The sequence below is a fragment of the Bos grunniens genome, chromosome 19, assembly GCF_055505025.1.
Source record: "Bos grunniens cultivar Pamir isolate PY7600 chromosome 19, Bosgru_T2T1.0, whole genome shotgun sequence".
Lineage (NCBI taxonomy): Eukaryota > Metazoa > Chordata > Mammalia > Artiodactyla > Bovidae > Bos > Bos grunniens.
In genome coordinates this window covers 41367775-41395649 of record NC_141183.1, presented here as the reverse complement: position 1 = coordinate 41395649, position 27875 = coordinate 41367775, and the positions used below count along the sequence as shown (strand labels likewise).

The following is a 27875-nucleotide window of genomic DNA, read 5'->3' as shown; positions in this document are numbered from 1 at the left end:
AGGCCCTCCTAGAGGCTGAAAGCGTTCACACATCCCTTCCCCGCAACAGCCCACCTCTGCCAGTGGCATGGATAAGAACACAGATGAGAAGCACAGACACAGTCACTTACTGGAAGTCGGCATGAATGTATTTCACAAATGAGAATTAAGTTGGAAAATATTAGTGCAATTTAATCACCACAGGGGTGATTAATAAAGATATACTGATAGTAAACAAAACAGTAAAAAAATTACAGCATTTTTTTTAAACGGCACCCATTAAAGACCGAAAGAGTCAAAATTTGAGACACTGTCACACATTCAGTACTTTAAAAAGTTCACAGACAACAATGAATTAAAAGGCACTTTAAAAAAAATCTAGTTTTTCACTACCATTTGGGAAGAAATTCTATGGTAGCAGTTTCTAAAATCCTTTTTTACTGTTAAGGAATAATTAGTGTTGGCACCAGAGGATGCTATTTGCAAATGGTAGGTAGGAGTCAGTCCACAGGACATATTTGGGCCAGGGCTGTCTTGCCCTCTTGCTCTCCAGCCTTCTGTGGCTAAATGGTGGTAACTCAGAGAGGAACAGGCTTTGGACCACAAGCTCTGGCTTATCAGGAGGCCGTCTAGATGAGATACCTCACGGTTTGGAATACTGAAGTCCATCCTACTCCATAGGAAAAGGAGTGTCAAAGAGTGTGGTCACCCAGTGAATAGCTCAGCAGCCGTCATCTTGTGTTAACCCTGTAGTTTTTAACAAGAGCATCCTGTATGTGTGGATAAGGGGGAAGCTGGGCTTGAGGGTGCTTAAGAAGGGAACAGTATCTTACCCGTTGACAACAAGCTCGTAAGTTTGACATTGGTCTTTCCAAGTCAGCCTGCAGAGGTGCTGACCCATGGGCCTTCCTACCTACTCAGGTGCTTCAGGCTCCCATCCCTGCCTCCTACTGCACCCTGCCAGAGGGACTTCTGATTGGAAGTCAGTAGACAGGATTTTATGTTGGCACATGGATGAGAGAATGAGGCAAAGGACCAACGGGTTATTTAGTAAACAATAAAAAAAACTACCTACCCACAGTGATTTTCCCAGGCCAGCATTACAAAAAATTATGTAAAGAACCAAGTCATCACTTGCTTCTGCTGGCCCAGCGTGTAGATACTGCCCTGAGTGGTTGGAAAGGTGGAGAGCCACCAATATTAGGACCAGGCAGGTGCCCAGCTGCTTAGCACCTTGGTACCCCTTTCTCCACACCCCCTGTTTCTACCTCCCAGAGCCCTGGAGGTAAGACCCAAGGAAGGATCCTTGGGCTTTGCATTAAAACCACCTCACTGCCAGTGGAGCTCTGACAGGATCCAACAGTTGTTACTAAGGGAAAAAGTGCTTTTGCAAAAGGGGCAGGTTAGAAGAGGGGGGTGATAGTGAATATCCTTTAGAAAAACTCAAATCCATCTGCTGAACAATACCCAAAAGGCTGAGGCCACCCAAGACACAATTTGCAATTTGGTCCAGGGAATACTGAGTGGAGGCGGCCCACTGCCTGACTCATGGGAGCCGTCAACTGTCCTTTTTGGCTGGAGGAACATCAAAGAGCCGGGCTGCCTTTTTGCACAGCAGAGAGAACCAGTAGATCTGTGGCGCGATGAGGAAAGCATTGGCCACATTGCAGTGGAAAGGAATGTGGAAGGGCACTCGGAGCAGGCTTAGGCCCTGCTGCCGGCCGTAGGACCAGTACATGAAAGGGAAGAGGAGGATCCGACACATGAAGAAAGTGGTCAGCGTGAGGATTCCGTTCACCTTGTACAGCAGGGAGTGCTGCTGCTGTAGCTGCAAAAGAAGAGGGAGGGAGAAAGCAAGGTCACCTTCGGGTTGTGACTAGCCTGAGCCCCACAGTGTACAGGCCAAGCGTCTCCTCTTCCGACACGTGTAGAAAAGATGATTAAGTACTGCCGTATTGATATATGCATACAGTCCCATATTTTTTTCCAGCAGTGATATGAAAGCCACCCAGCTGACAGGAACCCGGAAACAGCAGATTAGAAAATCTGTGGACTTCCCTGGTGGTCCAGTGGTTAAGAATCCGCCGGCCAATGCAGGGGACACGGACTCAATCCCTGGTCTGGGAAGATTCCACATGCCTTGGGGCAACTCCGCCTGAGTGCCACAACTACTGAGTCCTCACGCCACAAGAGAAGCGACAATGAGAAGCCCACACACAAGGATGAGTAGCCCCCAACCCCTGCAACTGAGGAAAACAACTCGAGAGCACCAGTGAAGACCCAGTGCAACCAAAATAATTTTAAAAACACTTATGACCAGGAAAAATTATATATAAAGTGAAAGTCACTCAGTCATGTCCGACTGTGCGATTCCATGGACTGTAGCCCACAAGGCTCCTCTGTCTGTGAAATTCTCCAGGCAAGAATACTGGAGTGAGTAGCCATTTTCTTCTCCAGAGGATCTTCCCCACCCAGGGATTAAACCTGGGTCTCCTGCATTGCAGGAAGATTCTTTACTGTCTGAGCCACCATAAAGAACTGGATCAAATGTGAAATCAAACGTACAATTTCACCCCCATTGGCTTCGAAGACCAACTGACCTTTAAGTCTGTTCAGGGGTCTCCTACCCCACTATTCGTAGCACTAAAGGGATTTCTCCAACCACTCCCACCCCTAATCTCCAAGGAAAAGCAGAGTTGGTTCCCTTGGCATTATTTCTGCCACCCCACCCATACATGCCTGGATCAGAATTCTGCCCAGCGATACAAATGGAGTGCTCAGTTCTGCTGTGAAGATGCAGCCGACAAAGAAGTCCCCAAGCTCTCCCCTGAGCTTCTGCAGACGAAAAGAGGAAAGGGGAAATAAGTAATGGAGGTTGAGGAGCCACCGGAAGGAAGGTTCTTAACTGGAGCTATTGGAAAGGGTAACCTTGAGCAACCGTGTGGGGGTGGGGGGAAGTACTCAATGGGCTGGTGCAAACCAGCTCACACTGGGGGGCCTCCACAGTGCCCAGAATCCCCAGGGTCCAGAGGCAACCGCATCACACACTGGGTTTGCTCTGAATTTCAGTGTCAGCCAAAAGAAACTGCAGCCTACTTTCAGGTGTCCACTTAGTCCTGCCAAGGGCACTGAAGCCAGATCAGTTCCATAAAATGCGTGCCAGGCCCCAAGCTTGATGTTAGGGTCCCATCAGAGAGGCTTGTCAATATCACGCCCTCTTGCTTCTCCTCCTATCCTGAAAGCAGCACAGTGTACCCCCGAGGGGAGGTATGGAAACTCTCAGAGCCCCACTTTCTTCATCTACCATAGAGGGCTAACAGTCTCCTTAATTATCACGTCTGATTGCTTGAGTGTGTGCTAAGTTGCTTCAGTCGTGTCTGACTCCTTGCAACCCCATGGACTGTAGCCACCAGGCTCCTCTGCCCATGGGATTCTCCAGGCAAGAATACTGGAGTGGGTTGCTGTTTCCTCCTCCAGGGGATCTTCCCGACCCAGGGATCAAACGCTCGTCTCCTCCGGCTCCTGCATTGCAGGCGGATACTTTACTGCTGAGCAACCAGGGAACTCATGTCTAATTATTTCTAATAATTTCTAATGACTATTAGAAAGCTGTGAGTTTTTAAACCAAGCACCTGTCACACAGTAGGTCCTCAGGAATGACTCGTTACCCACTCTGCATTCCCATTTCTCTTCCTTGTTGGGTGAGTTTTTTTATTGCGGGGGGCGGGGAGCAGATCTGGGAAGAAATTAAGAGACTGTTTTGAGAGTCTCTGCTTTTGTGACATCAAAATAATGTATACAGCCCTCTCTGTGTACTATTAGGGCAAATAACCAGTTGATGGAGCTACTCTCATTTCTTTAAACAGTCTTTATGTTGTATATTGGTTTTTATCTTAAAAAAATTTTTTTTTATTATTTTACCATGCCAGGTCTTAGTAGCAGCATGTGGGATCTAGTTCCCTGACCAGGGATCGAACCCAGGCTCCCTGTACTGGGAGTTTGGAGTTTTAGCCACTGGATCACCAGGGAAGTCCCTGGTTTTTATCTTCAATGAACTAAAGGCAGACACTTTGACAAATGCTGGAGAAGCCCTGAGGGCTAGGGGATCACCAGTAAGGAGGACCAGAAGTTTCAGATGTAACTCCTCCCTACACTATGGCAGCAGCTGGCAGGAGGGCGGCGGGTGAGGCAGCGAAGGGGAGGAAAAGGGGGAATCTGATGGTCGGGGTGCCCGGTTCAACAAGAGAAAAGAGTGACCTGGTGGCTGTCGGGAGGCCATTACCTGGGCAATGGGCACAAGGACAAGCAGAATGAACACGTGGTGTGTGATCATGAGGCGGTTTTTGCTTAGGAAGTTTCGAAAAATGGTGAGGGAATGTTTGCTGCTCTGGTCCCCGGCTCGATACCATTCACAGAGGTACATGGCGTAGGTGTCATAGATCATGTAGGGAATCAAAAACCAGACATACTCTCGGGCAAGCCAGTGCCTGAAAGAAAGCATATACACAGTCCAGGAAGTAATTATGGGTATCAACTATGAAGGCTCACAGACAGCCTCCACTTAAACACATTTGCTTTGGCTTTGTACTTCATCAGCTGTCTTGACCCCAGATACTTTACAGTGAAGATGCTGGAACTGACAGGGCGAGTGAACACCTTTCTTTAAATTTACGGGGCAAACTTCTAAGTGCCAAAGGCTTAGAAAGCAAGGATTCCCTCAGCACCCTGTGTTTCGGTGACTTGCCATCACTATTTGCCTACTCATTTATAATGGATTTTCTGGTACTGCAATACAGGCTGACTTTGAGGTAGATACCTCTACCAATGATTCAATCGCCCCACCAAGAAACTGGTTTGGAATACTCCACTTGTTACTCAGCAGTTGAGTTTCTCTTAACATCTGTTTGCAACCCCACTCTAGGGAGTTTCTGGGAAGTGGCCCTGGCCATTTTCTTTATAAATGCACAGCTGAACTCAGTGTCACTCATTAAGAAAAATGTGTCTGGAAACGAGCCCAGATCTCAAGGACTACCTTACATCGGACAGATACCCAAAGAGAACCCAGGACAAAAGACAAGTGTTCCCATTTACTTGTCCAAAGGGGTTGAATCAATATTTGCTAAGTCAAAATTATAGTTTTATCACTGTCCCAGAGCAGATTTGAAGGGAAGTCTCTACATAATTTTGGAAATTTTGGTCCCAAAAGAGCCATTCTACAGAAAATATATGTGAAAAAAAATTAAAATGATCTACTATCTGGAGAAGGACAGACTCACCAAATCAGCTAAGTTTGACAGTGCGCCCACATGTTTGGTAGATGAAATATTTCACTATTATGTGGCTCAAACTACCCAAACATCAGAATCTCCTGCAGTGCTTGTTCAGGGCTTGAAACCCCAGAGACTACACATGGTGTGCCAAGGGCCTCACATCTGTATCTTTACCTTTGTCCCGGGTGACTTAACCAAAGGAGCCCATCCACTGAACAGGGAACATTGGGAATATATAGAGTGCCATTCATATTCCGGTTCCTGAATCATTCCACACTTACCACAGCAAAACTCAAGAATGAGTAAGCTGTGAAACAGGCAAACAAGTAATGGCAAATTTAATATTCATGCAGGTAAATTAACAGCCAAGTTCCACGGAGGTGAAAAAAGATGCAATATTTATCCTACTGCCCATCTGCGGTCTCCACCGCTTTCTTGAAGCAATCCCAATTAAAACAACTATGAACAGCTACTAGAAGCTCAGCTGAAATATAACTGACCTCTCCCCTTGAGCGAATCCCAGGGTTTTAAAATTCTGCACACAGTACCAATTCAGTATGATGAGAAAGTGTGGCTGTCAGAAGAATTCCCCGAAGACTTACTAGCAAGCAGTCTGGATTATAATCTTAGCTACCACTAGCCTGGACCTGAACTACTTCTTTTATTAAATGAAGATAATAATCCTTGTCTTACTTCCCTGATAAAGTCATTGTGAAGATTAGAAAGTCAAAAGTATGAGAGTCCTTTTATTTATTTATTTATTGGCCATACCGCCGTGGCTTGTGGGATCTTAGTTCCCCAACCAGGGATTGACCCGGGGCCCTTGGCAGTGAACGTGTGGGGTCCTAACCACTGGACCTCCAGGAAATTCCTGATGAGAGTCCTTTTATTTTACTTTTTAAATTATATGTGTTTATTTTTGGCTGTGGTGGGTCACCGCGCAGGCTTTTCTCCAGTTGCGGTGAGCAGGGGCTACTCTTTGCAATGGTTCTCGTTTCGGAGCACGGGCTCTAGGGCTAGAGGACTTCAGTAGTTGCAACACGTGGGCTCCAGAGCACAGGCTCTACAGGTGTGGTGCATGGGTTCCGTTGCTCCGCAGCATATGGGATCTTCCCAGATCAGGGATTGAACCTGTGTCTCCTGCATTGGCAGGCAGATTCTTTACCACTGAGCCACTGGTGAGCCTGAAAGTCCTTTTAAATGTAAAAAGTACTGTCCAAATGTAAGTGCTTAGGGAATTCCCTGTTGGTCCTGCGTTTAGGACTCTACGCTGTCACTGCTGGCAGATCACTGATCAGGGAACTAAGATCTAGCAAGCCTCACAGTATGGCCAAAACAAACAAACAAACAAAGTAAGTGCTTAAATAGAGAAATTGCCTAGAGTTGTGACTCTCAGCCCTTTTAAGGATCTGGATCTCTTTAAGATGATGATGAAAGCCCTGGCCCCACACCACATTCTGCATATAATTTGGGAAGATTCATAGACACCTCCTCCTACCTACAGACATTCTATATGAAGGCCTAAAGTTCAAGGGCATAGGATAGAACAATATTTGGATGAACAGACTATGAATCCTGAAGGCTTTTTCCCTGCCCCTAGATGATCTAGGTGCCTTTAGAGCATCTTTGTACATCCACGTAAGGTGAGGGTGGTGTCTGTCTCCATTCTGCAAGCAGAGAATGAATCTAAGGCATAAAGTTACACAAAAGAAGGACCCTGAAAGCCAAACTCAGATGCCCAAGCTCCTGAGACACAGGGCTAAAGAACTGAAAGGTAATCGTGTGCAGACCTCTTTTCTGAAATGTGTAGCAGCTCTCTGCAGCTTGCCCAGGAGTGCTGTGGGGCTGCATCTGCCTTTATCTCTGCAAAGGAGGCGCGTGTCAAGTTTGACCTGACAGACTAGAGTGAGGGAGCTTGCTCCACCATCAGAAAATGCTCAGTTAAAATACATATTGAATCCAGCCAAGCAAAAGCTGTTAGCCTTAGATGTATGCAGTCAGTCACTTGACCTGTCTTCTCTCAGCATCTACAGTGTGTTGCCAATAGCTGTGGTCTTGTCTAAAAAGAGGCAAAAGAAGAAAAGCACAAACATCACGATGGCAGGACAAATCCCAAGTAAGATCCGGGCATGGAATCTGCAGGCCACAGTGAGTTAGATGCCCCACTCAGGCTCCCCTGCCATTCCAGTCCAAACAGGTAAAAAGCAGGGCATTAAGCAAGTCACCATGAGAAAGGGATCAGGACAGGCTATTAACTTTCCCCGCACATTTGACAGCTGCTCTTCAATTTATCTGTGAGGAAGAAAGAGTGATTCTGAGAAGACAAATGAAAAGGATGGCTTTAAAAGTGGGAGGTGAGATGGTGGGAACCACCACTGCACAGGTCTAAATACTATACAAAGTAAAGTCCAGGTCTTTATGATATGTTTTACCAGATGCACATTTGCTGCCCCAGCCCTGGACTGAGCTCTAACACACACAGGAGTCAGTTTTCCAAAAGCTCCAGAAAACTCTTCATCACCTTCATCTTTCAGAGAAAAGAGGGAAGCAGCATTTGTAAGGAAAGGGATGAGGTGTTTTGTTCCTTTCCTTAGGAGGGCTCTGCTAACCACCCTGGACATACCTTGGCTCTGGAGTCCAAAGCAGAACCCCAGGGAGGTCATTTAAAAGCATCAAAAGCCTTACTTTCACTTGTAATTTTCACATGTATCAATCGCATAAAGAACTTGGGTCGGTAGACCACACTGTCCTCTAATACACCTTAAATGAGACTCAAGTCTCTAAATGGCATTCTCTAGCATTTATTTCTAAGCTGGCGATGCTGAAGAAGGTGAGGAGAGGAGGTAACTAATTATGGTGCCCATGTTTCACCCATTAATCAGCTGTCTGCTGGCTTACGCTGATAAAGAACCAGTGCCTGTGAGCCACTCAACTGTGGAAACCTCGAAAGAGTTTGGCGCTGTGATTTGTGTAGCTTTCAATCGGCATCCGCATCAGATGTTACCTGTCTGTGATCACGTCGCTGCAGGAGCGGATGACGATGATCCCAGACCCGGTGGCCAACACAGCCTGCACTGATGAAACCAGCCTAACGTGCGGCAGAAAAGAGAAACGGGGTGGGGTGAGGTGGTGAAGAGCGCCCTCAATCCAGTCTCACGGACAGCATGAAGCCAGAACCCTGCAAACTGACTTTCCCCAGGCTGCCGGGGCAGCGAGGGCCGCCACCCCGCTCCCGACCCTCAAAGCCATTGGTAGATGTCGGAGGCCGGGTCATCAGCGCGGGCAGCCGACCCCCGCTTCTGGCCACCCCCACCCCTCCCCGGCAACCGCCTCCAGACACCTCCGTCTTCCTCCGTCCCTCCGGGGCAGGACGCACAGGGTCCTCGGAGCGCTCTGGCCGGCACCGCGGAGGGGCGAGGACCCGGGAGGCAGCCCCCTCGCTTCCTGTCGCCCCCCTTTTCCGCCCTGGGCTCGGCGCGGGGCGGGCGCGGCCGGGGCGGATAGCCGGGCGGCGACGCGGGCTCGCCCCGTACCTGGTGCTGATCATCACGCAGTCGTGGTGGGTCCAGGCGGGCCGCGCGCGCCGCAGCCCCCAGGTGCAGACCCCGAAGAGCCCCGGGAAGAAGAGCGAGCCCCAGGCCAGCGGCAGCAGCATGGGTGCTTGGGCTCGGCCGCCTCGCTCGGCGCCCTCGGCGTGGCTCCGTTGGCTCCGCGCGCGCGGCTCGGGGACTGGCGCAGCCCGCCCGCCCCTATTTCTACCCCCCGCTCTCCGCTCCCGTCCCGGCCCGCCGCGACTCTGGCCGCCGCCGGGCGATGGCCCGGAGCTCGCGGCGCCACTCCCCGCGTGACCAGGCCGCGGACCGCGATAGGCGCGGGCCGGCCGGGCGGGGCGGGGTCTCGCCGCCGCCGCCCCTGGACCCGAGGCTGCCCGGGGTTCCCCGGCCGGCCGGCGAGTGGGCGGTGGCGGGAGCTACTGCCCGCCGGGCCCTGAGCGCGCCGATGCTGCACCCCCGACCCGCGGCGCGCCAGTGGCCGCCGCCCGGCCGAGGCCGTGGGGGCAGCGCCGAGGCTCTCGCGGCTTCTGTTCCGTCACTGCGGACGCCTCCCCCTCCCGCGGGGACCCGCGCGGCCAACCAACCGCCTCGCACCTGCCCTCCCCAGCCCCGGGCCAGGCGGCGGGTGGGGGAGGCCCCGAAAGAGCCAGGTAGGAAAAGGCGCCGGGCCGGGACCCCCAGAGCAGCGCGGTGGGGTGAGCCGCGGGCCAGGGGCGTGGCCCGGCGCGAACCGGGCGGTGGGCGTCTCTCAGGCGAAGGGAGGGGAGGGCGGGTGTGCTGGTGGCGTCCGCCTGCGCGGCTTGTCTATGAAGCACTCTAGCTTCCAAGTAGGATTCTTAAGGAAATGGTCTCTCTGCCGGCCAAAGATGGCTTTTCCACGTTCTGCCAACTGCTCAACTTTCTCCAGGGGAGCATCGCTCCGAGAAACATGAAATCCTGAATCCAGCAGTTCCTCTCTCAAACCACACAGGGCGGTGGGGTCTCAGGGCCGCAGACTTGCTGTGGTATTGCGGTGCTGTCTCTTGGCTTAGGGGCAAGATACCATCCCGTCCTGGTGACTGTTGTTGTTATTGTTATTGATAACGTCATCCTTATTTCAGAGTTCTTGGTCAGATGCCTTGGAATTGAGTGGAGTGAATCAAGCTGTTTTCACTCAGCACCAAACACAGAGCGCCAGTACATTAACTTGAGTACTACCGGCTTCTCTTCTCTTGGGATTTGCCAGAGTTTTACTTTGGTCTGTATCTTCCTCAGCTTACAAAGGGGAGCAAGACAATTCACTTACGTCTACAGCAATCGAAAGGTGCTATAGATCTCTTCAAATCACCATCATGCAAAATGCTGACCAAAGCCCTCTCAGAGGACTCTGGAAGAGATGGGCCCGGCCTCCCTGGGCCATTTTGCTCATTTGTGAAATTGAAGAGGCTGTATTACAAACCCTCTTAGGTTCTTCCTGCCCCCAAATCTTTATGATTCTATGACTTTTATAAGCTAACAGATGATTTCTGTTAGATGCCAATTAAATTTTATCTAACATCGCAGTTGCTGGTGTAGAAGCAGATATAGAATAAACACAGCTTTCAACATCTTCCTATATGTAGTTAAACTGAGAGATTTAGCCAACAGTAAGGAGAAGGCAGTGGCACCCCACTCCAGTACTCTTGCCTGGAAAATCCCATGGATGGAGGAGCCTGGTAGGCTGCAGTCCATGGGGTTGGGAAGAGTTGGACACGACTGAGCGACTTCACTTTCCCGCATTGGAGAAGGAAATGGCAACCCACTCCAGTGTTCTTGCCTGGAGAATCCCAGGGACAGGGGAGCCTGGTGGGCTGCCGTCTATGGGGTCGCACAGAGTCGAACACGACTGAAGTGACTTAGCAGCAGCAGCAGGAAGGAAGCAAAAGTGGGCTTCCCTGATGGCTCAGCAGTAAAGAGCCTGCCTGCAGCCTGCACTACAAGAGACCTGGGTTTGATCCCTGGGTCAGGAAGATCCCCAGGAGGCCAGCATGGCAACCCACTCCAGTACTCCTGCCTAGAGAATCCCAGGGACAGAGGAACGTGGCAGGCTGCAGTCCATAGGGTTGCACAGAGTTGAACACGACTGAAGCGATAAGCAGCAGCAGCAGCAGCAGCAAGAAAGCAGAAAACCCAAAGAAAAGTCTGATATTTCTTCTACTGAGGGCAACATTTCTGACTCCCCAGTTCACTGCCAACACATTGGTAGAAATGTGAAAGATACTTCCATTTGGTAGCAAGTTATCTGGCAAATAAAAGGCTATCTGTATATTCATATTTGCAGCTATCTGTAAACCTTCCATTCTCTCCGGGACAGCAAATCCTTCACTGCAATTTCCACTCCCTGCCCGTTTATCCCAGTCACCTCCAGCTCTCCCAGAGAGGGACAGTGGTCATAAGTCCTTGCTACCATCTCTTCTTAAAGGTATCAGCAACCTGCATCAACGATGAAATACTTCTAAGTGATGGGAATCAACAAGTCGTTTGTACGGCTCTTAAGGAGTCTATGAAGGGAAAACAAAACAACATGTTTCATGCAGAGAAAATAACCAGTAAAATCAATTTCAAAAACCATGCTCATGAAGTCACTAAAATGTTTACGTTGAATCACCAGAAGGGCAACAAGCATAAACATAAGCCTTGGCTTTTCAAGTGATCCAAAAACTCCTGTGAGCAAATGATAAAGTTGAGTAAAAAGTATCAAAAGAAATTTTTTTCAACACAAACTTCCACTATCCCTTCAAAAGTCTTGAGCCAAATGATTCTTCCTGCAAGAAGGAATCTGTCTCTAGGCAGGTTTCTAAGTTCATTTTCTGAACTGCCTTTGCATTTGTGTAGTACGCATGTTGGTTTTTATTTATACACTCTTTCTTCAAAATAGGACCACGTCGGGAATTTCCTGTCTGTCCGGTGGTTAGGACTTGGTGCTTGTTTGGGGAACTATGATCCCGCAAGCTGCGTGATGTGACAAAAAAAAAAACACAACAAAAAAACAGGATCTTTTTGTTTTGTTCCCTAAGTTACACCTGGCACATTGCAAATGCTCGAGAAATGTGTGATACTTTTTAAAGCTAATGCTCGTTGAGTACTCATAATATGCCAGGTACTGGATCCAACATTTTGCATGCATTATCTCATTGTTCGTCATGAAAAATCTATTACCCTCACTCAGCATGAGTGAGTGAGTGAGTGTATGTGTGTCTGTCTGCAAAATGAGACCCAAAGCAACTAAAATATCGCTAAGGTCAGACTGCTGGTAGCAGCGCTGGGATTTAAATTCAGTATTTTCTGCCTTCAAGGTCAATGTACTTAATGATTATTCTGCCATCAAACTTGATAAGCAAGGAGAGAGTAATTCTTTTTCACAATGTGGTTTTGGATTAGTAACCATTGTTCCTAATTGTTTTCCCACAAATAGAAATGTATGGGGTGGAGTTTATGGGCTCTGATGCCATTATTAACACCATTTTATATTTATATATAATTTTTCAAAGCATTTTACATGTATTATCTGAGTTGGTTCTCAAAATAACCAACCCAGTGAGGTAGATAAGCTTATTATTTTCACTTTATAGATAAGAAAACTTAGGAACAAATGGTAAATAGAATTGCCACTCTATGAAGTGGCAAGACTCAAATTAGGAGCAGGACTCCTGATTCATGTTCCAGTGTGATTTCAACTACTTCACGCTATAGGGTTGGGAAGAAATTTAAGGAGGTTTTAATTATACTTCCTTTGTGGGTTTCAGGAGTGAGGTTTGGGTTACTGGATGTTAAGACTTATTTACCTAATCAGAATCACACCCCTTGAATGGGAATCAATAAAGCTTCTAGTTTTGGAGGGCTGTGGTGGGATTTCTCAGTGGTTTCTTCTGCCACTGATCCTGCTTCTTGGTCCCCATCTCTCCCAGTACTTTAGATCCCAAGCTGGATACTGTCAGTAAGTAAGATACATGACTCTCCCCATATCTGCTCCCTGGCTTCTCCAGCCTTAAACTGAAAATTCCATATTTACTTATAAAATACTTTGAGAATACTCAAGTGAATAGATTGCTGGGAGAAATATCAATAACCTCAGATATGCAGATCACACCACCCTTATGGCAGAAGCCAAAGAAAAACTAAAGAGTCTCTTGATGAAGGTGAAAGAAGAAAGTGAAAAAGCTGGCTTAAAACTCAACATTCAAAAAACTAAGATCATGGCATCCGGTCCCATCACTTCATGGCAAATAGATGGGGAAACAATGGAAAACGACTGAGATTCACACATGAAACATCTTCACATCGAGCTCCTGAGCCAAAAGGGAACTTAGAGGTCTCCATCCACTCATCTACTTTAAAAATCACAATAAAGAAAATGAAAGTCTTTTGAAATAAAAATTGCTTTATTGAGAACCACACTTCCTTTCTGCATTAGGGACAGGTGAAGCAGAGACAGGGCAGGAAGGAGGAGAAAAGGAGAAAAGAAGTGATGGGAAGAGACGTGGTAAGAAAGATACAGCACAGGAAGATCCATCGGAGGAGACTGAGATAGAAACAGTTACTGGGAATAAAAAAGGCCAAGCTCCAGCCTTCCACACAGGAAAAGAGACATGGAGATACAGATCCAGAGATTGCAATTCACAGGAGGCGAACAAGGGGAAAAGGGCTGTAAGACACAGAGAAAAATGAAATGAGGTGGACAAAGAGAAAGAACGTCTCTCCCTTTAGGCTACCACCAGCAAAAGTGTCAACTTGATCTTAGGACTCAGAGTGTGACCAGGAGGAAGTCGGTCACCTTCCTCTTTTCCCTCCTGTACTCTGCGCTCAGTAAGAACACCTGGTCAACGTGGCCTTTCACGGATCCCTATGTTTCTCCTACAGACCGAATGCTCCCGATGGGCAGGAGGGACTCGTCTATCCACTAAGCAGCCAGGACACCCAGCACCAGGGTTAGGATTAGAGATACCTGAGTGCCCCTTCTGGCTCTGCTGCTTGGAGAAAACTACCTACTCTCCCCTGCAAATGGGCGTGCCTCTCTACCTGTCTCACAGGGCGGCTGTGAGAATTAGGTAAGTCTTTTCACAAATACATGTAAACTATATGCAACGCAGCAATCAGGAATTGTTCTTTCTCTTGGTATCCCCACAGCACAGTAACTTGCTGTTAAGCTTCTCAGTAAACACCTATTAGGTCGAAGATGCCTGGCCTGAGCCAGCTTCCAGACTGCAGCTTCCTCAGTTTCATCCTGGACTGTTTGCAAAAGCAAACTGGGAGTCCGAGAAGCACAGTCACACTCAAGTACATGGCTTCTGCAAACAGGCCACAGCTACACCCCACAGGGAAGTCTTTGCTTCTGTACACACTGATAATGATCCCTGTCAATAAAAAACACAATTTACACAAAGAGCTGATTATATAGTGCTTGCCTTTGTGTATTGCTTTATATTTTTCAAAGTCTTTTCACATATGCACTTCCTTTGCTTATAAATGCAAAACTTTGCTTGTTTGCAGATGGCCACACCTAGCTAAAGGTAGTCAACTTAAAAAAATATTCCAGAATGTTGATCCATTACGGAAATTACCTCTGAAATGAGTTAAAACCAGCAAATCATTGTGAACAAATTCAGCTGCCGCCTTAAAACAACAAATCAACAATTTTCAGTGTCTTCATGTCTCATCAGTAATTCCATAAAAGGTTGATTTTGCTTACTCTATTTAACTAAACTCAGATAATTTCTTTGTCTTTTTTAGTTTTCTGATCATAAAAGTAATACTTTAAAAACTAAACCATGCCTAATATTGAAAATAATCATAAATAATGCTATCACTGAGATATTACTCTGAGATTATTAACAATTTTGTAGAATTCTTCCCAGTCTTCTTTATATGCATTCGTTATATATCTGAGGTCATGCTTTAATTATGAATATTAATATTTCACTTATAAGCATTTTCAATGTTGAATTTCACAAACCTGATTTTTAATGTCAGAAATGATTTTATATTTGAATTATTATAGATTATCTTTCAAAGTGGCTTTTCACTGGTTTTTAAAGAAATTCTTAACTGAGGGTGAGAGCAGGTTTGTTCGAAGATACACCTTGGCACACAAACTTAGGGCCTTCATCTTTTCTGGTAACTTTATCTTTAAAAATATTAAGATTCCCATCCTTACTCACACTCTGAGTTTCTGTTTTTAAAGTGGCATCATAATATCAACAGAAACCCAAGCTCCTATTTAAGTATCTAGTCTTTTTCTCTTTATAGGTTGAGCTCTATTAACCTATGTAGTAAACTACAATTATGTAGGTGCTTGGTACTTAAGAAATGAACGAAGGAAAAGCATTCCTATTAAGCTAAGTGTGTGGTGTCTTTGGCCACGCACAGCCAATTTCAACCCCAAGAGTTAATTACAGCTCAGTAAGATTGTAGGTGAAAATCTAAATGGCTGGAAACTAAGAACAGTGCAGACGACTGTAATTCAAAAAGATCCATGCACCCCTGTGGTCATAGCAGCACTATTCACAATAGCCAAGACATGGAAGCAGCCTAGATGCCCATCAGCTGACGAACGGATAGAGAAGATGTGCTACATATATACAATAGAACGTTACTCAGCCATAAAAAGGAATGAAATATGCCATTCGCAGCAACACAGATGGACAGAGGGATTGTCGTACTAAGTGAAGTCAGAAAGAGAAAGACAAACGCCATGTGGTATCACTTACATGTGGAACCTAAAATATGACACAAGTGAAATCTACAAAACAGAAACGGACACAGACATGGAGAACAGACTTGTGGCTGCCAAGGGGGAGAGGGTGGGGGAGGGAAGGAGTGGGAGTTCGGGTTAGCAGATGCAAGTCCTGATGTACGGAATGGGTAAACAGCAAGGCCCTACTGAATTGAACAGGGAACTATGTTCAATAGCCTGGGTAGATCATAATGGAAAAGAATATAAGAAAGAAGGAAAGATATATGTATAACTGAATCACTTTGCTGTGTTAATCACTTTAACAGAGATTAACACACTATAAATAGACTATACTTCAATTAAAAAAAAAAAGCAAAGACCCCAATGTTCATCGCAGCACTGTTTATAATAGCCAGGACATGGAAGCAACCTAGATGCCCATCAGCAGATGAATGGATAAGAAAGCTGTGGTACATATACACAATGGAGTATTACTCAGCCATTAAAAAGAATACATTTGAATCAGTTCTAATGAGGTGGATGAAACTGGAGCCTATTATACAGAGTGAAGTAAGCCAGAAGGAAAAACACCAATACAGTATACTAACGCATATATATGGAATTTAGAAAGATGGTAACAATAACCCTGTGTACGAGACAGCAAAAGAGACACTGATGTATAGAACAGTCTTATGGACTCTGTGGGAGAGGGAGAGGGTGGGAAGATTTGGGAGAATGGCATTGAAACATGTAAAATACCATGTATGAAACGAGATGCCAGTCCAGGTTCGATGCACAATACTGGATGCTTGGGGCTGGTGCACTGGGACGACCCAGAGGGATGGTATGGGGAGGGAGGAGGGAGGAGGGTTCGGGATGGGGAACACAGGTATACCTGTGGTGGATTCATTTCGATATTTGGCAAAACTTTAAGTTTAAAAATTAAATAAAATTTAAAAAAAAAAAAGGCAAAGAAAACTGATTAGTTACAGAGACTTAGAAGTCTAATGTGGGGAGGAATCTTCATTATATATAGCAAAAAGAACCTCAGCCCCAAGCATCCCAGCACATGCTTATGCGGCATCTGAGTGTCACCAGTTGCCTGTACTGACCTCGTGAACTATGAATGGTCAGTCTGAAGACTGAATGAACTGTTGTGCTAGGAGCCAGGCTGATAATACATTTGCCCTGCAGGCAGAGCAAACTCCCACATTGCCAGGTAACCTGATGGAGCTGCCTGAGGTCTGAGAACGATTTGGAAGGTTTTCCATATTAGTGTTAGATGAAGGGCAGGGAGCACTTGCCAGCCAAGAGTCTGTCACTTTCCTTCTTTATGTGTTATAAATCCGTTGTTTCCTTATTGCAGTATCTGTGCCTTGAGTGGTTTGTTCAGCATGTTTTCTCCTGTCTGGATTGTTAGTACCATGTCCACTCTGTCTGCTGCTGTTTAATTAACATCTTCTCTAGCCAGAATAGTAGCTCACATATAAACCTTCAAAAAAGATTTTAACATTGGAAAGGAAGAGAAATAACTATTGATATTTTTAAACAATTTGGTAATTTATCGAGAAAAACTAAGAAAATCAACTGAAATATAGAATAAAGCAGTTGAGGTAAGGTGGCTGGATATAAGACCAATACACAGAAATAAATCGCATTTCTATAAGTCAACAAATAACAATTAGAAATGGTAGTAGAAAAAGAGGACTATTTACAATAGTTTTTTAAAATTTATAAAATGGCTAGTTTTAGGCCTAATAAGAAATATGCAAGACCCATATGAAGAAAGTCACAGATTTTTACTGAAGGACATAAAAGCCTAAATAAATGGGAGAAGATGGCTGAAAAACTAAATATTGTAAACATTTGAACTTTCCCCAAATTGATCTGTAAATTCAGTACAATTCTAATTGAAATTCCAACATGTTTTGAATGGACTCCATAAACTCTTTCTAAAGCTTATGTGAATTAGAGAACATGTGCAAGAATAATCAAGAAATATTTGAATAAAGAACACCCCTGTGGGGTGAAGGAAGAATTTACAATATATCAAAACATCCTAGACCTTATTATCACTGAAACAGTGTAGAAGAAACAGGTCAATGAAACAAAAGTCCTGAACCAGACCCACTACATTTAACCTGTGCGAGTGTATCCCACGTGTATGCAAAGAAAGGACTAAGTAAGAAAACCACAGAAACTACTAGCCTTCCTTTGGAAAAAGTAAAATGAGTTGAATAGTGTCACCCCAGGATCCACGATCACCTTAAAATGTGACATCATTTGAAAATGGGGGTTTTTGCAGATTTAACTATGGTAAGGCTTGAGGTGAGACTGTACTGGGTCATGATGGGCCCTAAATCCAATGAGCATATCCTTACAAGAGACAGTAAAGGACACAGGCACAGGGAAGAAGGCCAAGTGAAGATGCAGTGAGGGATTGGAAGGGTGAGTCCATGAGCCAAGGGAAGCCAGGGACTGCTGGCAGCCACCGGAAGCCAGGGCAGAGGCATGAAAGGAAGGGTTTCTCCTTCAGAGCCTCCAAAAAGGAATCAGTCCTGCGGACACCTTGATCTCAGACTCCTGGCTTCCAGAAATGTGCAAAAATAAATTTCTGTTGTCATAATGCACCCAGCCTGTGCTAATTTGCTATGGCAACCCTGGGAAACGAATACAGTGGCCTCCCACACACCAAACACAAACATAAATTCCAGAGATATGAAAGGTTACACATGAAAAGCAACACTACAGATGTATTAGAAGAAACTTTTGAAAAATATTTTTATAATTCACCGGCTAAAGAATGTTTTCCCAAACAATGTCTAAATCCCAGATGATACATGGAAAAGGACTGATAGATTTGTGTGCATTTTTTAAAAAAGCAAAAAACTGTACATCAAAAGTCACTCTTAACAAGTAAAAAGACAATATAAACTGAAGAAAATGTTTGTGGTACACAGTAGAGAGGGCTTCCCTTGTGGCTGAGCTAGTAAAGATCCACCTGCGGTGCGGGAGACCTGGGTTCAATCCCTGGGTTGGGAAGATCCCCCGGAGAAGGGAAAGGCTACCCACTCCAGTATTCTGGCCTGGAGAATTCCATGGACTGTTTAGTGGGATTGCAAAGAGTTGAACATGACTGAGTAACTTTCACATAGTAGAGCAAGAGTTAATATTCAGAATAGTCAAAACCTACAAATTATGAAGAAACACAAATGACCCAAAAGAATCAAAGAATATAAAATGGAAATAACAGAAGAGATGGAGAAACAGTGGAAACAGTGGCAGACTTTATTTTTTGGGGCTCCAAAATCACTGCAGATGTTGACTGCAGCCATGCTATAAAGCCATGCTTACTCCTTGCAAGAAAAGTTATGACCAACCTAGACAGCATATTAAAAAGCAGAGACATTACTTTGCCAATAAAGGTCCGGTCTAGTCAAGGCTATGGTGTTTTCAGTAGGCATGTATGGCTGTGAGAGTTGGACTATAAAGAAAGCTGAGCGCCAAAGAATTGATGCTTTTGAACTGTGGTGTTGGAGAAGACTCTTGAGAGTCCCTTGGACTGCAAGGAGGCCCAACCAGTCCATCCTAAAGGAGATCAGTCCTGAATATTCATTGGAAGGACTGATGTTGGAGCTGAAACTCCAATACTTTGACCACCTGATGTGAAGAGCTGACTCATTGGAAAAGACCCTGATGCTGGGAAAGATTGAAGGCAAGAGGAGAAGGGGACGACAGAGGATGAGATGGTTGGATGGCATCACTGACTCAATGGACACGAGTTTGAGTAAACTCCGGGAGTTGGTGATGGACAGGGAAGCCTGGCGTGCTACAACTCATGGGGTCGCAAAGATTCAGACACGACTGAGTGACTGAACTGAAAAGAAGAAATACAAAAGGTCAACAGAAGTTTTATAAGTAAATATTTACAAGACATAATACCCAGTGTTCATAAAGATACGTGGATTATAGGCACTTTTTTCAGTGCTGATAGAAGTATAAATACGTATTGCAAGGTTACAGTGTTGTTTGTAATAGCACACACACAAAAATTTAAGTGTTAGTCATGCCTGACTCTTTGCAACTCCATGGACTGCAGCCCCCCCAGGCTCCATCTATCCATGAGATTTTCCAGGCAAGGACACTGGAGTGGGTTGCCATTTCCTTCTCCAGAGGATCTTCCCAACCTAGGGATCAAACCTGGTCTTCTGCACTGCAGGCAGATTCTTTACCAACTGAGCTACGAGGGAAGATTTAGGAATGATCTAAATATACAGAGGAGCCTGGCAGGCTACAGTCCATGGGGTTGCAAAGAGTTGGACACGACTTGGTGACTAAACCACCAAATATCCAGTAGTGGAGTACAGATCTTTCTCAGCTTCTGGTGGTGCTAGGTCCTGATAAACTCATCATGGTTGAAAATATCATGAGTTGAAAATCCATTTAATACTTCCAGCCTACCAAACACCATAGCTGAACCTAGCCCACCTTAATTAAAAATGTTCAGGGGACTTCCCTGGTGGTTCAAGTGATTAAGAATCCACTTTGCAATGCAAGGAATGAGGGCTCAATCCCTGGTCTGGGAACTAAGATTCCACGTGCTGTTGGAGCAACTCAGCTCCTGCACTGCAATTACTGAGCCCTTGAGCCACAATTAGACTGGTGCCACAGCAAAGGATCAAAGATGCCCCATGCTTCAAGCCAATGCAGCCAAATAAATAAACAAATAATAAAAACTTTAAAACACACACACACAAAAGACTAGAAAGGGAAATAAGTTTGTTTTTTAAGTGTTCAGAACACATTAGCTGACACTTGGACAAAATTATCTAATGTGAAGCTTATTTTATAATAAAATGTTGAATATCTAATGCAGTTATTGAAAACTGGACTGAAAGTGAAAAACAGAATGGTTGTGAGTGTACTGTTTACCTCCTGACTGCCTGGCTGATGGGGAGCTGCAGCTCACTGCCTCTGCCCAGCATTGCAAGAGGATGTATCACCCAGAACGCCACCAGCCTGGGAAAAGATCAGGATCTGAAGTAGGGTTTCTGCTGGGTGCGTATGGCTTTCACACTGTCCTAAAATTGAAATATCATAAATTGAACCATCATAAGTCAATTAGGATATCATCTGACATAAAATATTCTTTGGTATCATCAAACTATGGAATACTATATGGCCTCTAAAAGCAGAGAAAGACCAAAATCCAGAGAAAGATCTCCAGAGCATAACTGGATATTTATGCATAAAATGGGGCTTCCCAGATGGCTCAGTGGTAAAGAATCCTCCTGCCAGGAGATGCAGGTTCTATCCCTGGGTTGGGAAGATCCCCTGGAGAAGGGCATGGCAACCCACTCCAGTATTCTTGCCTGGGAAAGCCCATAGACAGAGGAGCCTGGTGGGCTACAGTCCATGGGGTCGCAAAGAGTCAGAAACTAAGCAACTGAGCATGCACGAACATGCATAAAATACTATGCAAATGCAGTGCACTGTGTTAGTCGCTAGCACCACTCACTGCCATTTAGTGCAGTGGGTTAGATATGCCCATAAAATGCTGTGTAAGTGCTGTCGGCTAACTGACTGCACCACTGGAGGGCTTCCCCATCAAATGCCGAACTCTAGACCCAAGAGGTAAATGTACTTAGATTGGGGCACTGAGGGCAAGGAAGAAGAGAAATGATGACAAGCAGAGTGAAGATTTTCACAGGCATTTGAAAATATGTGACTGACACTAAGGAGAGAAACCCAAGTGTGGAGAGAAGACATCTGGAGACTAGAGACGGCTGTTGAGAGTGACCTCTCAAAGCAATGTATCTCCATGGGGGACTGGGTTGGAGGAAGCTATCCCAGTCTTGAACATTATTACATTTTGAACATAAAACGTTTGACTGGTTTTCTGATGTAGATCTAAAAATGCTTAGCTGGGCCAAATATTTTTGGCTAGTGGAAAATGGATAAAAACTACATATCAGTGGTTATAAAATTGGAGGGATGAGGATCACACCTTTTATTGGAATATTGTGTGTGGGAGGGTTGTTCACAAGAGGGTTATGTTTAGGGGACTACCCTGGTGGTCCAGTGGCTGAGATTCTGTGCTCCCAGTGCAGGGGGCCTGGGTTCGATCTCTGGTGAGGAACTAGATCCACATGCCACAACAAAGATCGAAGCTCCCATGTGCCTCAGCTAAGACCCAGTGCAGCCAAATACATATTTTTTAAAAAAGATTGTTACGTTTAGCAGAAAGAAGATGGGGTTAAAAAAATAGCTTAAGAAATATTCCGTAGGATCCCTTTCCCCGTAGAATTGCCTGCAAAATGTACAAACATATCTTTTTCTGGGGAAAGGATCTATGGTATGGAAGTCTTCACTTCCTCCAAGGGATCCAGATTCAAAAAAAGATTAAGAACTGGTGGTGGTAGACCAGAAGAGAAGCTGCTAAAGACCCAGCTCAGGGAACGCACCAGAACTCAGAAGGAAGACAACTCGAAAAGAGGGCAGGAAGTGACCATGGCATTGTGAGAAACTTGAGGGTGTAAGACTAATTACTGGTAGCTACATTATAATAGTTGTACTAGTTAATGTCAGTTTTATAAAACAAGCATTTATGTTTGTTGTAATATGTAAGACTTGCACCAGAGGGCTTGTCATTTTCACCTGTGTAATTATCACTTTGTTGAGTGAAGGAATTACCATGAACTCAATGTAGCCAATGGGGAAGGGTCCTAATATAAAAGTATACGGGAGCTGGTATATAGACGAGACTGAATGCCTGAGCTACCAGCGTGGGAACAGGGGAGCTACTGAAGCTAGGCAGAGATTATAATCTCTCTAGCAAGAATGGACATGCACGGAGAACCTGAGTACCAATCAAAACAAAACTGGGTGTCCAGGATATGGGAACAGTCAGAACATTCCTATTTTTATACCCAAATTTCTCATATATGTACACTTCCATATTTTACTTAAGGGTTTATAATCTGTTTTCCCAGGCTTCCTCCTTCTATTAAAGGTATTTTTTAGCTCTCTTTTGCTTATCATAAACAGTGTAGACTGTTGTTACTTTTTTTTTTAATTTTGACTGAACTGGCTCTTCCTTGCCAAGGCAGCAGATGCAGCTTCAGTCCCTAGTTTGGGAACTAGGATCCCACATGCCACAGAGCAGGAAGCCTAAGTGCACGTCTGTCCAGCTAAGCCCACTGGAATGTCAGTCAAGAACAAACACCAGAGTCCAGGATGTTCAGAAAATTCCGGAACGAAGGACAGCAAAAGAAATCTGTCCTCATGAAAGTCATGCACTTAAAGCAATGCATAAAGAAGCACCAAAAAAGACATTCTGAACAAGATTTAATACAGGAATTAAACTATATGCCTCTACTACAAGTTGGCTTGGAAGGTTTTTACCACCCATAGTGACAAGTGTCTGTGTGTGATTGTGCTTGAGGGTCCAAGGAGGGGATATGTGGAAATCTGCAGTGGGTATTTTTGGTTATCACAGTGTGAGGGTGAGAGGTTATGCTACTGGCATTTAGTGGGTAAAAAGCATGTCATTTAGACATTCTATGATTATTTTTTTTAAGTTTCATAAAAAGCCCAGGTGTTCAGGAGGTGGTACTTGTGGAGATCCTTCTTAATAGAATAAAGACACTGTTTTGATCTTAGAAAAGAACACTCTGCACCATGTCTACTCAATTTATTATTGTATAGCTCCTTCGAAAATAATGAAACCAGTTGCAAACAGCATAGGGTGTCAGAGACTCCTTTTAACAGAGTTAGGAAAAAAACCAGTAAATTGACAGAGGCACATGAAATTCAGAGATCTCACTGGATCTCATGAACAAAGGCTGTTTTAAAATGACTTATTTCCAGCCTATATATTTAAACATTTTGGGCACAAAGAGAAGCATTGTGAAAGGAGGGTTACTCTTTTTTCTATTTTATTCTGATGCCATCCTCAGAGATGCGCCCCAACACTGCCCTACAGACTGTTGCAGTACTTCTCTTCTACCTTATCCTTTTCCCATTGCTGATTAAAGGATAGGGTCTCCTCCTAGGTTGGTTTTGTGCTTTTTTTTAAGTATTAGCGGTTGACTTTCTCCTCATTTAGTGAAATTTCAAGGTAGAAAAGATGTTTCTATGATAACTTTGTCATCAGCTATATACCCTATCCCATTACAGAAAATTGTTTTTTAAAAAGCCCAACTCATTTGTGAGAAACCACACATTCCTTATTTTCATACCCCAATTTTTCATATCTGTACACTCCCATATTTTATTTAAGAGCTTATAATCTGTCTTTCCAGGCTTCCTCCTTCTAGTAAAGATATTTCTCTCGTTTGCTTATCATGAACAGTCTAGCCTGTTAACTGCTTTTTTAAAATTTTGGCTTCCCTGGGTCTTCCCTGCCAAGGGTAGGGGACACAGGTTCGATCCCTAGTTGGGAAATTAAGAGTCCACATGCCGCAGGGCAACCAAGCCCATGAGTGGCAACTACCGAGCCTGTTCGCAGTCGGTTCAGCCTGTGCTGCTACTGAACCCATGCTCCACCGCAAGAGAACCAGAGAAAGCGGACGTCCCCTGCATTGGAAGGCGGATCCTTAACCACAGTGGACCACCAAGGAATGCATTTTTCTTCACCTAACGTCCATCTATCTCTCTGCTCTTTGTCTTCCTAGACTTTTGTACTGTGTAACTCTCTTAAAACCCAAACTTATATTCATTATCAGTATCTTATCTGCAAAGAGGAAGAAGGAAGGTAATGAGGTTGGGAGCTTCAGCATAAGGAAGGACATGGGTCGCACGGGGAATGCAATTGAGGGTTGACAATGGGATTGTAAAAGGACAATCAGTGGCAATTGGACAGCCTGACTTAGTATTGGGATGGTCACCCTGGCTCCCTGACTCTCCCCAACAATGTGGGGTGCCCCGAAGAAGAGAAAACACAAAGGGGGCCAGGGCTGATGACAGGCCTGGTGAAGCTGGGCCTGTCACTCTTCTGCTTAGAATCCTTCAAAGGCTTTCCATTCCTCAGATGACCATCACGAGTCTCCACCATCTGGCATTGCCCATTTGTTTGGCCTCTTCTTGTTCCATTTTCCTCATGGCTTTCAAAGTCCCATACCCTGGCCAAGTTCTTCATCCTTGTGGCTTTTGCATATACTGTTCCTTTTATCCGGAAAAGGCAATGGCACCCCACTCCAGTACTCTTGCCTGGAGAATCCCAGGGACGGAGGAGCCTGGTGGGCTGCCGTCTATGGGGTCGCCCAGAGTCAGACAGGACTGAAGCGACTTAGCAGCAGCAGCAGCAGCAGTTCCTTTTATCTGTCATCTCCTATTCACAGCTCCACCCTTTGCTTCAGCTTAAAAATCTCTTCTTCAGAGAAGCCTCTCCTGATCTTCACATCCAATCAGAGCACTCCTTCGTCTTTAACCATATGCTTTACTTGCCTTGCATGTAACTATTAAAATTCTTGATTGTGATACTTGGAAACAGTTCCATGGAGGCAGGTACTTGGCTTATTTTGTTGATTAGTAAATTCCTAGCACCTGGCCTAGTGCCTATTGCCAGCAGGATCATTCATTCACTCTTTCAATAAATTCACTGAATGAATGGCAGGAAGAATTATGGGACCTGGGGCACATTTTTTGTTAGTTTTTAACTATATCCCCATTTTCTCTTTTGTGAATTGCAGATAATAACTACCAACCTCTGAAATGCCATGTAGATTAAAAGAGGATGTATTATATATACATGGTATGGGTCTCCCAGGTGACTCAGTGTTAAAGAATCCCTCTGCCAAGCAGGAGACATGGGTTTGATCCCTGGGTTGGGAAGACCCCCTGGAGAAGGAAATGGCAACCCACTCCAGTACTCTTGCCTGGGAAATCCCATGGACATGTCACGCGAGTGTATGTTCCTTGGTTCTTTGTCTGGCTCGTCACAACAAAGATTTGGAGCGACGGACGTTAAAGACGGACGTTAAAGCCCTCAGCGCGTCACAGCTCTCGGGTCTTGGACAAACCGTGTTATAGCTCTTAGGCAAATCAGTGTTACAGCTCTATTTTATTTAGAAGATAGCAGGAGAATCCATCGTCGAAGCGTGAGGGGATGCCAACCCAAAGACTTGAAGAGAAGAGCGTGGAGGAGCGTGCGGGGAAGGGAGGGAGAAAGAGAGAGTGAGAGAAAGAGCACACCCACCTGGGAGAGACAGAGAGCAAGAAAGCGCTTTGGCTCCTCCTTTTATACGTTTTTTTCCTCCACCTGAGCCTGCCCTATGCAAATTGGGCTTAGTCAGGAGGACTGTTCCACCTGAAGTCTTCACTCTGGTCCTCGGACCTTCCTTTGACCTTCCTTTGTTCTATTTTCGAGGGCTTTTCCCTTGCTTGTCTTTTAGCCACCGCCATTTTGGACTCCTTTTCCCTATTCTACCTACCTAACAGACAGAAGAGCCTGGTGGGCTACAGTCCATGGAGTCTCAAAAGGTCAGGCATGACTTAGCAATTACGTACAGTAGCACACTTATCATGGTGCCTGGCAAATAGTAAGGACTAGGAAATGTGAGTTATTACAATCATCATTAAAAATAAGCTCTATGAGCAACCAGAACTCTCATTCATTGCTGGTAGGAATGCAAAAATGATAACAGCCCACTTAGGAAAACAGCTGGCCAGTTTCTCATAAAGTTAAATACAGGCTTACTATGCAACCCAGCAAGACCACTTCTAGGTTATTTACCCAAGTGAAATGAAAACAGATTCACACAAAATCCTGCTGTATTCATAATCTCCCCAAACTAGGAACAACCCCAGTGTCTTTCAACCAGGGGATAAAGAGACTGGATTACCACTCAGCAAGAAGAAATAAACTACTGACCCATGCAACAATGTGGATGACATGCAAATGCATCATGTTACGTCAAAGAAACCAACTCAAAAGGTGACATATTGTATGATTCCATTTATATGACATTCTGCAAAAGTTAAACTATAGGGACAGAAATCTGGCCAGTGGTTGCCAGGGGAGTAGGTGGGGCATGAGAGAATGTGGGGTGAGGTGGGGTGGTGGTGATGGAACTGTCCTAGGATTTGATTGTGATGGTGGGTACGTGATGATATGCATTTATTAAAACTCATGGCATTCTAAACTAAATAGATGGACTTTAGACATATATATGTATTTCTTACTGTATATAAAAAGTGAAAAACATCCGAGAGATAGATATAATTGTCATTTTCTTTTAAAAAATATACTGATTATAAAAGTGTTACAGGTTCACAGATAATTTGGGAAAATCTGCAAAGAATACATTGAATCGCCTGCAGAAAAGGAGTATTTCTTATCATTTTTATAGACACAAAATACACAAACTGGGATCATGCTGTGTATTTTTGCTTTCTGATATTATGAGTGTTTTCCCATGTCATTAAATAAATTTCAAAACCATGATTTTAAGTCAATATTCTAGTAAATAACTGATTTATATGTTTAAGTCTTCCTTTACTACAATTTTGATTATTAAAAAAAAGCTCACTGGGGCCAGGGATGCTGCCATCTTGGTTTCACAATGTTTAACAGGTAAAACAACTCATCCTTTGGCTGCAATGATCTCATTGTGGCTGGAGGAAAAGTGGTTCCACAGGGTGACTTTGCTTTTTCCTCTGCGGTGCAGAGGGTTGGACACCCTCTTACTAACCTGTATTACTAGCTTAAATTTGCATAGTGCTTTTAGTATTTCTCTCTCCCCACCTCCTTGCCTGGTAAACTGGGTCGATGGAGTAATTTGTTCAAGATTATACAGCTCATCATTTGTGGACTGTGACAGACTCTAGATATTCAAGAGTCCCAGAAAGTCAACATTTCCCCTGGGTGGGTCACTGCCTAATCTGACTCTCCCCTCCCGTCCCCCGCCAGAAGGAACCTGCAGACACACCCTGAAAACTGCCCAGGGGCTTGGCACACGGGGAACTAAAACCAAGTGCACGCTGTTCCATCCTACAAATTGTCCTCGGCAACATCGCCACTTACCAGCTGGGGTCATTTCTCCCCCGATGGCTGGGGGGACACCTAGTGCCACTAAGCAAGGGGCTCCTGAGAGCAGATGGAGCGCCCGCCTCGAGGCCCGGGAGGGTTGCTGTCATTCGATCGCGACGCTGCCGGGGCGCACCGTCACTGGGGGAGGAGGGAGTGGTCCTGCCGCGCCTTCCCCAGCGCCAGGGCCCGAGTAGGGGGGTGCCTTCTGAGAGGTGAAGCGGGTCCCCATCATCTTAAGGAGAGGTAGGGGTCACCGAACTACAGGGCTGCTCGGGGGGACTCTCGGGTGGTGGTAGGAATGCCTAGTCCAGGCGACCAGAGGTCAGTCCTCCGCTATCCCAGAGTGCCTC

General features: G+C 45.2%; 2 protein-coding genes across 8 annotated transcripts; one reads left to right on the top strand and one right to left on the bottom strand.

Moving 5' to 3' along the window:
- Positions 1-106: 106 nt before the first annotated feature.
- Positions 107-27875, bottom strand: TLCD3A (TLC domain containing 3A). 7 transcript variants are annotated; one of them, XM_086359858.1, is made up of 5 exons: positions 8590-9047; positions 8254-8337; positions 4262-4466; positions 2719-2814; positions 107-1807 (listed from the first exon to the last, which is right to left on the bottom strand). In XM_086359858.1, exons 3-5 carry the CDS (start codon positions 4421-4423, stop codon positions 1538-1540), a joined length of 528 nt encoding a protein of 175 aa, XP_086215984.1. In that variant the 5' UTR covers positions 4424-4466; positions 8254-8337; positions 8590-9047; the 3' UTR covers positions 107-1537. The 7 variants fall into 7 exon arrangements, with proteins under 7 accessions (XP_086215984.1, XP_086215979.1, XP_086215981.1 ...); XM_086359853.1 differs by having other exon boundaries at positions 8783-9047; XM_086359855.1 differs by lacking the exons at positions 8254-8337; positions 8590-9047 and adding an exon at positions 27520-27875.
- On the top strand, positions 8814-14514 carry LOC147352380 (uncharacterized). Its single transcript, XM_086359862.1, has 3 exons — positions 8814-9453; positions 13682-13869; positions 14312-14514. The coding sequence occupies exons 1-2, from the start codon at positions 9063-9065 to the stop codon at positions 13723-13725; spliced, it is 435 nt and encodes a 144-aa protein (XP_086215988.1). The 5' UTR covers positions 8814-9062; the 3' UTR covers positions 13726-13869; positions 14312-14514.

Coding starts and splice junctions, on each gene's coding strand:
- TLCD3A (XM_086359853.1), bottom strand. CDS start 8,904: ATGCTGCTGCCGCTGGCCTGGGGCTCGCTCTTCTTCCCGGGGCTCTTC. Junction 8,338..8,782: donor TGCGTGATGATCAGCACCAG/GTACGGGGCGAG, acceptor GCCGCACGTTAG/GCTGGTTTCATCAGTGCAGG. Junction 1,808..2,718: donor TGGGCAGAATTCTGATCCAG/GCATGTATGGGT, acceptor CTTCTTTTGCAG/CTACAGCAGCAGCACTCCCT.
- LOC147352380 (XM_086359862.1), top strand. CDS start 9,063: ATGGCCCGGAGCTCGCGGCGCCACTCCCCGCGTGACCAGGCCGCGGAC. Junction 9,454..13,681: donor GGAGGCCCCGAAAGAGCCAG/GTAGGAAAAGGC, acceptor TTTCTCCTACAG/ACCGAATGCTCCCGATGGGC.